Source organism: Phalangium opilio, unplaced genomic scaffold (assembly GCF_054372755.1).
Source record: "Phalangium opilio isolate 3A_F unplaced genomic scaffold, DU_Popi_V2 ptg000041l_1, whole genome shotgun sequence".
Taxonomy (NCBI): Eukaryota; Metazoa; Arthropoda; class Arachnida; order Opiliones; family Phalangiidae; genus Phalangium; species Phalangium opilio.
In genome coordinates, this window is record NW_028324165.1 from 4,048,333 (window position 1) to 4,060,231 (window position 11,899).

The 11,899-nt window shown below is 40.1% G+C and overlaps 1 protein-coding gene across 6 annotated transcripts in view; it reads right to left on the reverse strand.

Annotated features, from left to right (window-relative positions):
- LOC149679449 (uncharacterized) overlaps positions 1-11,899 on the reverse strand; it is a 30,617-nt gene that overhangs the window by 14,043 nt on the left and 4,675 nt on the right. For all 6 annotated transcript variants that reach the window (XR_016365775.1, XR_016365776.1, XM_089835227.1 and 3 more), the window contains 6 exons: positions 9,158-9,223; positions 8,458-8,539; positions 8,280-8,384; positions 7,817-7,948; positions 6,849-7,731; positions 4,201-4,865 (listed from right to left, as the gene is read on the reverse strand). Coding sequence is in view for 4 of the 6 variants with exons in the window: in XM_089835227.1 (XP_089691353.1) it covers positions 4,201-4,865; positions 6,849-7,731; positions 7,817-7,948; positions 8,280-8,384; positions 8,458-8,539; positions 9,158-9,204 (1,914 nt within the window). In the remaining 2 variants the exon portion in view is untranslated. The remainder of the gene's footprint in view (positions 1-4,200; positions 4,866-6,848; positions 7,732-7,816; positions 7,949-8,279; positions 8,385-8,457; positions 8,540-9,157; positions 9,224-11,899) is intronic.

Here is an 11,899-nt window from a genome sequence, read left to right on the forward strand (position 1 = left end):
CGGCCTTCACCCCTACCTGCTTCGCGCTCTGGCCCCGACACTGTGCGGTCCCCTGTCGATGATTTTTAACGCCAGCTTCGCCCAAGGCACCGTTCCGCAAGCCTGGCGTCTGGCCCACGTCACTCCCATCTACAAGAAGGGTGGTCGCTCCAAGGCCGCCAACTACCGTCCGATTAGCCTTACCAGCGTGGTTTGCAAAGTCTGTGAACGTATCATAAAAACCATCCTTGATGCCCATCTTGACGCCACGGACTTCGTGCACCCCTCCCAACACGGCTTTCGTGCCCGTCGCTCTTGCGAAACCAACCTGCTGGAGGCATCTCACTCGTGGGTTACTTGGCTAGATGATGGCGAACCAGTCGACGTCATATACCTCGATTTGTCGAAGGCGTTTGACACCATCCCAAGGAAAGGCATTACTGAGGGTCTCATCAGTGCAGGCATATCAGGCTCGGCGCTCAGCTGGTTAACCTCGTTCGTGACCGGCCGCATGCAGCGTGTTGTCTTCAAGGGTCAATCCTCCCCGCCTCTGCCCCTACACAGTGGGGTTCCGCAAGGGTCTGTCCTGGAGCCGCTCCTCTTCGGAGTGTTCATTAACTCGCTCCCCGCTGTAGTCAACGATTCGCTGGTCTTATTGTTTGCGGACGACTGTAAACTCTCCCGACGGGTCTCTGGCTTGGCCGACTGCCTTGCCCTCCAGGCTGACCTGGACGCTGTCCTCGCCTGGGCCGCAACCTACGGCCTCCACTTCAACGCCGGGAAGTGCGAGGTCCTGCACCTTGGAACGCGCAACTCACGCCACCAGTACCATGTTGGCAGTGCCCCCCTGCCACCTTCGTCGTCTGCTACCGACCTCGGCACCCTGGTCGACGAGGACCTGCTGTTCCGCCGCCATACCTCTAAAATAGTCGGCCGCCTGAACTCGATCTCAGGGCTGGTCAAACGTAACTTTTACTTTCGCTCCCCACGGTTCATGAGTACCATTTACAACTCCCTGGTTCTCCCATCCGTCGACTTTGCCTCGATTATATGGTCTCCTCCGCAGACGGGGCCCAAGACGTCGCTCACCAAAGCCCATAATCGTTTCACGAAACTTACCAAGGGCTGTGAGCGCCTACTCCCTGCCCGGCGTGACTCTCGGCTTCGTGTCTTGCCGCCGGTCCTCCGCCATCGCGTTAACGACCTCGTTTACCTGTTCGACTTGTTCCGCGGTGCCGTCGACGCTCCGGTCGCCAAGTACTTCGCACTTGCCCCTGAGACGCGTACCCGTGGCCATCGCACTCGCCATCGCCAGCACCACTTCACTGCCCGTGTGGTGAATGACTGGAACGCACTCCCCCCGCCCTCCTCGACTCTCCTGGCCGAAAGTCGTTTCGACTCGCCGTCTCGACCTGGCTCTCTTCCGTCCCCTAACCGCCGGTTCCCGTGTGCCCGTGTGTCCCTTAGTGTTTTTATAATTAATTTATTTTATTGGTTTTTGTTTTTGTTTTCTGTTTATTAATATTGTTCCTATCTATGTACTACTATGCTGTTTTTGTTTTTACCATGGAGGGGGGTTGTACCCAAGCCCTGGCGGCTTCACAACCCTATCCCTCGAGTTGCACTAAATAAATAAAATAAATAAATAAATAAATAAATAAAAGTAATATAAGAAACCTTCCTTCGGCTGCTTAAGTTAAGTCAATTTCATAGACTCATTGTAATTTTAAACTTTTCCAATGAAATAATTCATGCATCATTTCTAGATTTTGATGATAATCAATCATTAATAAACAGGCAGTGACTCGATTATAGGATTTTCATAGGTCTTTGCATAAAGTTTGAATTAAACCCTTACCTTGCCAAGGTATATGACTAACACTATCAGGAATACATAGATTTACTACTGGGAATCTTTAAGAGGCCATAGACCCCACACAAATATCTGATTGACTGTGAGGGGAAGCGCCAAAAACTTTTAAACCGCCTGCTCCTCCTAACTCGCGTCTTATTGGTTATGCGAATTTGTGGGACAGATCGAGATCATGACCTTTTAAGCTATCGTCTGCATCAGTTTCGGCTCGGAAATGGTCGGGAAGTGCGAGAATTTGTAACAGCTTGACGTTAACGACGTTTTTGAAGCGGAAATTTCTCTAACTGAAACTAAAGTCGACGATTTATTAGTTAGTGTAGCTCGAAATTCAGTATTGAAAACGAATGACGTTTGCCTCCCCTTAAACCCTAAGCCTTTGCATAAGGATACTGATGTTTTGTTTTTGTATAACTTTGGTGAAGAGTGGAAGGAATTAAATTGTTACTCCACCCTGTGAGAATTGTAATATCGAGTTGTTAACTGAAAGCGAGTCTCCAAGTATTTTCGCCTTTTTTTTGTGAAATGTAATCCTAGTTCTACTCGTTCAGACGACGTGTCAGGTTTACATACGGGTTCACCGCGCATAGGTCGCGGGAGTCGCGGCGCAGGTCGCAAAATACGTCAATGTCAAGTGGTTTTTAAGATCAAATAAATTATGCATGACGTCAACGGTGACGGTTTCTACACCTCCTCTCCTTGCAGTCAAGCACCCAGGCCCATAAAATGGCCTCTTAATGATTCCAAGTAGTAAATCTATGTATTCCTGACACTATACATAGATAGATTTTAAAATGGTGTTATTATCTATCTCGAAATTTTGTTCTTGTATTCATAATTTTCATCTTCTTCTTGGCTTCACAACAAACTAGATTTTCGTTTCGAAATAACCGTATGTGAATATTTATTAGCAAAATCAGGAATCTTCTATTTCTTTACGACAGACGGCTAAGCAGCAGTGGCGTCACTAGGCCTTTTTTGGGGGGGCTATAGCCCCCCCCCCAAAATAATCCGTAAACCCTACCAAAAAATTGCTGTTAGCAACCTAAAATTCTGTAGCAATATATAAAAAATTTTCAATATGAAACAGTAAAATTTTGAAGAAAAAAACAGATGGAGACAAGTAAAATGTTTCATGTTCTTTCGAAGGGAGCCCCAATAGTGTGGACTAAAAGCTAACCAAAACTAAAAATAAACCTAAGACGAGTGAAAATCCTTCATAATCGGTTCCGTAGTCCTTATCAATAAAAGGTTGTACATCTTTAAAATACGAAAAATTTCATGTTGACACAAATTTACGGATAGTTTTAAAGGTCTACACATTTTTCAAAGAACCCATTATGCAATTTTTAGCCACATCGTAGTATACGATAGGCTCATAGTTTGACCCGAGCCGTAGTAGTACTGGCCGGGGTTTTCGCTTTCGTTATCGTCAGATTTTAGCTTAAATGGAACCAATGAGCTCAGTTAGAGATTTTATTTTAATTAAAAAAATTTTCACACCGCACCCGGGAATTGAATCCGACTGGCTGGCGCAGCAGTAAGATACGCTACCACTCTGGGGTCGGACACTTCTGATTTTTTGTTTAGGGTCTTTGAATTTTTTCTTTTTATTTATGTGCAAATCAAATAGATAAAGATGTGGCTACTATTAAGTCCTGGCCATTGGGCCATCTTGTTTATATTAAGTTCTTATAATAACTTTAAAATAGTTTGCCCAGATTTAGCCCCCCCCCCCAAATTTCAAACCCTAGCGACGCTACTGCTAAGCAGACTACACTATAGTTTGAAGCGCTTTTTCCTCTTTCCCAATTCCAACGACCATATCAAAGGACTAAGATCTACCGTACCTTGTCCGTGAGCAATAGTGTCTGAATATGGTATTTGGCGGTTCGAGGATGTCTCGCGTGTTTTAACGTTATGCCTATGGCGCCTTGTATACTTCCCTCCCGTAGGGAGGTTTCTTATATTACTTCTGGTTTTATCAACAAGAGGCCGCGAGGCTTTTGACTGCAATAGCCCTATTTGACAAAATTTAAAAGGATGTACAATCCGTTACGTAGGGGTGTGGCCTATATGAAGCTTATCTTCCATGAAATAGAGCTCTACTGGGCATGCGTGGATTTCGTAACATTATCAGTGCATTGGAATGAGCTTCGGAATATCCCTTTGAATCCATGAGCCGAGTCATTCCACGTGACATTACCCAATCACTACTCCAAGAGAGAGTAACACTACTACTTCAAAATATAGCTCTTGATACGCCCCCTTTATAACGGATTGTACGCCCCTTTAACACATCTTTGCATTTATCTCATTGAAAAAATTTAAGGGCAGTACCCAGAACCCACCTTAATCACGGCAGCTTTTCTTTTCCTATTAAATCTAATTGGCGAATCTTTCTCATCTGAACTCAAACCGGCAGTGACGTTTGTTTTATTTACATCTTGCTTATTAGAATTGACGCCATATGGAGGAATGACGGTTGTTTTATTTACACCTATCTTATTAAAACCACTTTCGCATTCTCCATCTATAATCGCGCACTCTTCCGGTGTAAGAACGAACACGTCATCGTCATCCATTTCCAAGTCAAAAAATGGTTTGGCGGGTAGATTCAATCTTGAACCGCTGGGCAACACATAATCAACTTTTGCCACTTTTTTAATCGATTCACTTTCAATCAAGTTGACGGAATCGATATTATCTTCTTGAAAAATATCGACGGATACGTTTGCATTACCATTTATTTGTTTCGAACTTTCTTGGAAAACGTTTGGTGAACTAGTTAAAATTTTGGATTGAAACCTGACTGCGGCTTTAGGTGTAGATGTACCGCCGAGTCTGTGGATGATTTTAGCGTCCAATATTTCCGTGTCCTTCCGCTTACACGCATAATCACACTGTTCACATTTGAAGCGTTTTCTTTCTTCACCCTTTCTATTGCGACGTTGTAGGCCCCTTTTATATTCAGTTGAATATTTGAACCCGGTTGTACGTTTCTTCTTCAATTTCCCTACAGAAAATATAAAATCACAAACATCATTTACAATTTAATATCAAAAATACAATAACGTTCAAGCGAACTTCATAGTAGTGCGTACGAAAACGCAGTGTTACAGAATAAAAAAGGTGTGTTGAATCCATTATAGCAATTTTTGCTTTTTCCACTAACCTTGTGATGAAACAGTGTTGATTAAAGGCCTTAGCAGATGAGTAAACGAGCATATCAACAAAAAGGGGATGAAGATCAACTTAAATGGAGGAGAAACCTTGGCTCGAAAACAGAAAGGTTGTGCAACTTTTCTTTGACCTCAAATTAATTTTCATTCAATAGTTTTCAGACAGGTTCATCAGAACTTATTGCAAGATGAAACTTATGTTGAAGTATGAAGGACTGATTTAATAATAAAAATACGAGGTTCATAATTGTCATGAATCATTAAAGAGCAGGATAAGAACAGATGCGAACATTTGTTGTAAGTTCCACCATGTGGAGGTTGGACAGTTCCCGTAATCTTATCCGTAACGATTATAATGGAGTCGCAGACTTGCAGGCAACCATTCGAAGATGAATAGCGAAATTCCGGGAAAATTTTGCGTAAGCCCCGCCCCTTGGAGGCTAGACATTCCTAGTACCTCTAACGATGGTGATGAAGTAAAAGCTTATCTCAAATATACGAAGTAGATGGACACCAGAAGGTGGTGGAGTCAGAAGCCAATGCAAGAGATTCGGGTTATGTGGAATGGACGAGAGACTAGGCAGACGAAGGAATAGTGTATTTTGGATCCAATTTTTATCGACCATCGGAAAACACGGACACTTTTACTTCCATATGCAACCTGCGAACGCGCTCTATGGTAACAAAAGACAGACAGACACAGAAACGTCCCAGACAGTAACTCTCAATGACATGTCACTTGGAGAGGTAAATAGTAGCGTTGATTAATAATGTTTACTGAGGGAAAAAGTTAATAATCACCCATAGTCACACTGATCATATTTGAACGGTTTTTCAGCACTATGATTGTGTTTATGCGCGATTAAATGACACTCGCGCCTGAATCTATATTCGCACTGATCATATTCTTCGTTACCCTTTGAAATATGACGTTGTACACCCCTTTTATAACCAGTTCAATATTTGAACTTTAGAACCCCGTTGTACGTTCCTTCTTGACTTTCCCCACAGAAAATATATAAAAAACGACGTATATTGTCGAACGGTCGTATTTCAAACTTTTTCTTTGCTCTCAAAATATTCAACGGATTTTTAGGGAATCAAATGCCTGGTGACGCTGCATGATGACAAGTTACCCCTTTAATTCGTCCTCTCTATTGAATTATTTTTGGTCGAAATAAGTACCAGCGATGATAAGAAAAAAGTAAAGACCCTTGGGAGATTTTCATTGTTCAATTCAATAAATGTTAGGTTGAATTTTAAAAATAACATTAAAGTGTGAACGTTTTGTCCAACACATTTAAATATGTTTCAAATAGGATATAAAGGACATTTTACTCGGCTCTGTAGCCTTCAAATCCATTGTATTCGCCTATGCTTTTCCCAAATCTAGAGCGTTCTTCCTAAGGCACATTGATCACGAACAAGGGTTTTTCCCCCCATTTGTTAATGGCTTGTTGTTTGTCCAAATTAATTTCCCGTGTGCTTCCCAAAGAAACACTAATAACAGTTGAAGATTTTTTTCCTGCTTGGCGTTTTAATGTGGTGTTATAGATTTTGAATTAATATAACCCAAGATTAGTTTTCATCTAAGTTTAAAGCGGAATTAGATCCTAAAACTGAACACTGCATTCGCGATTTTTGAAAGATTGGGGAAAAAAATACATTCGGATTTTATTAAGCAAATCGAGAGCGATCTCAGAGCATTCAAATGGAATACGTTATTAGACTTTATACCGAGAAGTCGGAATAAGTTCCTTAGAAATACGACTTCTCAATCTAGGTACTCAAGACTATAAAAACTTAAAATGACTTACCTGCAATTTCCGAACGAGGCGATGAGGTTTTACCTTCTGGAATCTTTGGAGCGACATCTTCTAATGTCTCCGACTTGGACTCGGAACTATTATGTTGAACTGCAATTGGAACTTCGCGTAAATCGCTTTCCATAGGGACGGAGGTCAATTCTGATAGTTCAATTGGGTTACGTTCTACTTTAGGAACACACACTGGCACACTCAATGAGCTCGGATCAACAAACAGTTCCATAGTTTGGTGTTGACAATTATCAGTTTCCTTTGCACATGTCAAGGAGATTTCGAATTGGCTATCATCAAGATCGTTTTCCGGGGATCCTTCTAATGAATCGCTTTCGACATTTGTGTCAAGAGAAAAATCCAAATTTTTTTTGACTTCAATATTCAATTCAGGAACACGAAATTTCTTCGATTGAGTTGTAATATCCCCAGTGTCCCCCTCTGTCGAGACACTTTGCGATTCAAGAAAAGAGTCGTTAATGTTAATATTGTTTTCAAGAGGTTCTCGTGGCGAATCACTCTCCGTGTTCGTGTCAGGAGTCATTTCGAATTGGTTTTCGACCTTAATTTTTGGTGAAGGCGCACTGTCACTGTATTTCGGTTTAGGGACAAGACACGGATTCATATTTCGCGTTATAAACCCAATATTTTCATATTTTTTTGAGGTAATTTCAATTTCTGCGTTTGTTTTGTAAACCTCCTCCTCATATTGAGGTTCAAAAACAGGTGATTCTTGAATAATATCTTCTTTATCCAGAATGCCTCGGACACTGTGCATAAAAATAGGAAGGGATAACTCCTGGCCATTAATTTCCAAATCATTTTCAACGGGTTCAGTTTTCACTAATTCATCGTTAGGAAATTGAAGTATTCCACTTTTCTCCTATTTTTTAAACAATTAACAATAACTTTCATTCTTAAAGTAATTCTCTTTCCAATCGAGTATGAAAGTGAAGGATCTTGCATACCATCAGATCTTTGACTCTCCATTCCAACTCTTTATTGACCCTATTAAGTCTTTCAATTTCGTCTATTTGCTTATTTATCGTTAACGTTGTTTTCACTCTCTCTTTTGCCATTTTTGAAATTAAAACATTACACTAAACAAAATGAGATTCGATTACAGAACAATCTTCGGAGTTTCTTTGGCTAAACGTATTTTAAAGGGGCAAGCAAGAAAAAGGGAAACGCAAGAAGGGGATCAGCAACAAAGGCCCTCGTCGGGTTTCTTTGTTAATAAAGAAACGAAGGGCGTGTTACCAATCCCCTTAGCTTTGTGCCAATCCTGATAGGTGTTTTCACCAATAACCTTAATTAATTAACCCACTGATAGATTTTGGTTCTATTTTAAGGCACACCTGATTCAACAACTGTCCATTTAAATTTTCTCATATCTCTGCTAAAAAGAAACCCTATATGCTTTGAAAATACCTTAGCTTCCAGTTTACTAATTCGATCATCTCTAGCTTTTACTTCATTGATTAGATCATCTTTGCTCAAGTGATCATAGTTACAATCTTCCTCATCTTTCATTTCCTAAAAACAAAGTTTCAATAACTTAACTCAGTTTGCCTAAAACAAGGAATATTCCAATAACTGCGCAAAATACCTCTTTAATCGCCAACCTTTGAAGATTTACTAAACTCATTTCAGAATTTTGAAAAGAGAGTTGTTGAGATTGTAAATCATCCCTAAAATAAAATAATTCTTCGAACTTAAGGTGTATAAAAACTAACAAATAACAAGAAAAGTTTCCCCACGCATTGTAGCTTTCACTATCAAAGCTAAGAAAACATGGCAAAGCTTAACTAGTTCAAACAAATTGTGACAATCAATACTACAAGACTAGGGATTTTCTCAAGCACATTTTCTGAATAGACCTAAAAATAAAATAAACAAGCTGGCCATATATATCCGCCTGTTAAGGGGCAGATTGAAAATAAAGCAAGCGCCATCTAGTGAACAGAAATACAAACTCAAAGGTGACATTTTTTCATTGGCTGAAAACATTCTGACACTAAAATTCTGCCTCTGCGCATTTCTAAGCGAACCAATAAGATCACCCCTCATTCGTGAAAGCCCGGTTTAGAAACTCGTAAGGCCGTTGTAAATTTTGAATGAATTTATTTTTAGGTGTATACAACTACAACTAGCTTCGTATAAATTATTTATTCTGCTAGTATTTTTAATTTTTTAAACAGCAAGAAAGATCTATTTCTTTTCAAGGTATAATAGTTTCAAATTTCAATAGGTTTGGATCCGTTATGCCTGTTTAACATGATCCAAGTTGCATTATATTCATCACTTACCAGCTTAAACGTTCGACCATAACACCACATTCTTTATCAAATTCCATCACTCTTTGTACAGTTTCCCTGTTAAGATAATATACGTAACATTTTAATAATAATAAAAAGTATGGACATAAACTAAGATTTAAATGAACGTTCTTCTTTCACAGTTACTCACACCGTTCTGTTTTTGGCGTTAAAAAGAGAAAAAGCTTCAACTTTTATTAAGAGCTTTTCTTGTATATAGATACTCTTATTAATAATCAATAAAAATACATTAAAGCCTTTAAAGGAGGAACCGTTACCGTAACAAAGGAATTCACTAATCACTACAAAGTACAAACGCCAAAAAAAAGGGAACGTCTAGCAGACAGCTTTAACTTTTTCCTCACCGCCGTCAATCAGTCTGGGAAATAAGGATATTTTTTAAACTAGTCCTTGGGAGTACAGGGTGGGAAATAAGGATTTTTTAAAACTGGACATTGGGCCAGCCAGCCACCCCCCCTGGTCTGGAATAAGTAAATTGAACCATGACCATTGACCAGGACGCGTCGTCTGCTAAAATGAAGCAGTAGATAATTAAAATAGTTGAGATAACATCCATAGATATGTTAAAAGGGTAGATATACAATTCAATGGGAGGTCGACGCGGAAGGGGCAACGAGCAGACAGCGCTATTTTCTGGGGGTAGCCGTATAAAACGCCATCTATCGGTAACTTTCGAAACTAAATTAGGGATTCAAGTCATATGAGTCGTGTGCTCTGTTTTATTAAAAAGATATAGATTCATTAATCATTTCTCGGCAATTTTATAGAATAGCTTCTGGTAGCAGGTCTCTTTTGTTTTTATGTTTGTTTTATGTAAAGTTGGTTGACAAAAATTATGGTGCAAAACTTTTTCGGTGCAAACAATTATTTAGAAAGTTATGAGTGTTTAAAAATTTGGCTTACGCAAAGGCTTGGAGATGCATACCGTCCGCAACAAAAGCAATAATAAGTAGAGAAGGACCAAACACGTACAGGAGCCAGGAATTAAGATCAATACAGACGAAAATAACCTTACCTAACCTAACCTAACCCAACCTAGTGATAAGCCATTTTCCATCTGCAGGGGGATTAAGTCTATGAATTGAAGTTGGCACAGTAGTAGCAGGCAACACGGAGCTCTAAGCATTCTCGTAAGCCAAAGTTTTAAACTCTTGCAAATTTTTAAATAATCATTTGCGCCGAAAAATTTTTGCACCATAATTTTTTTCATCCCATTTTTCATAAAATAATCGTAAAAACAAAAGTGACCTGCTACCAGGAGCTATACTGAAATATGTCCGAGATGACATAAAATATACGTGTGTCCCCAAAATTGGTGTTTTCATTTTCCGTCGAAAACTGTTAAATTTTAGGCTGAAACGTTTCGCCGCTTTCACCTATTTTATCGGTCCGCGAACACATTTTGAACTAAAAATCGGTTTAAATTAAATTCTTAAGTGATTTGTGCCTGAAAGTTGTGCGCTAAGGATAAATATTCACCTCGAAAGAAGACTTAGGAGTAAAAAACTTAGCCCTATAATAGTGAACGAGGAACCAGCTCCGTACTCAACAAAGTCGCGATAGTATTCAACATGAAATTTATGTCATAAATAAAACGAAAAATATCTGTGAACAGTTTTTTTATTACGTGCTTTATATTTTTGAGCTTAATTACGGCGTTATAATTAAGTTAGGAGAAGTTTAAGTTAGCTAAGCGGCTAAGCCTCGGCCATCATGTGTGCGCGTCATCCAAGCCTTGGATTCCAAGGCAGCTTATGAAGGCGGCGGTGGCCGTATCATAAATACGCGTGTTAAGCCTTGGTCAAACTTTTGCTAATCTTCCAAGTTCATCTTTTTTCAACTGTAAAACATGGTTCGTGGCCGATGTTCAGACACCCAGCCTAACTCACAAAGTCCTCAGCCTACAAGAAAGACTCCCACTGAGACGCCAAATTCTCCTCTTCTTAATGAAATATCCGACCTCAAAGCCAAAGTGGACAACATACGGGCAAATTCTACAAACTTCAATGCTTCACCCATAACTCATTCAGTAACTCCACCCTCATCACAGCAACCTCCCTCTGGAAACGCTCAGAGCACCATTGCAAATGCTTTACCAGATAATACTCTCACTATGCCAATAAACTCTCTCCAAGTACCTGACAATAACCTTCCCGCCGACAAAATTTGCACCAGTTGCACACAGACCGTACGTAAAAATCAAAAAGCCCTCATTTGTGATATTTGCAACACCTGGTGTCACGCAACCTGTAACAACATCAACGATGCACTCTACAAAGCCCACGTAACCCACCCGTCAGACTGTTTTGCCTTTATGTGCTCCTCTTGTGTCAGCACTGGTCCTAAGCTAATCTCCACCATTTCATTAGCTATCTCTAAGATCACGCAATTGGAAACTGAAAATCTTCAAACATCCAAATCGGTTCCTGTCTTACTGAACGATATGTTCTCTCTTCAGGTCTCTCTTGCTTCGCTACAAACTCAATTGAAAACCCACTCTGATATTCTGCAAAGTGTTGATCTCCGTAAGCTGCAACAATCAATTGATACTTTTAAGTCTAACTCTGCCTCTCACGCTACTCGCCTCGAGGCCTTAGGATCACACAACATTCCCTGCCAATTAATCGATTTAACTGACAATTTTGACAAAACCACCTCAGAGTTAACTAACAATATTGACAAAACCACCTCAAAGTTATCTGACATTCACAA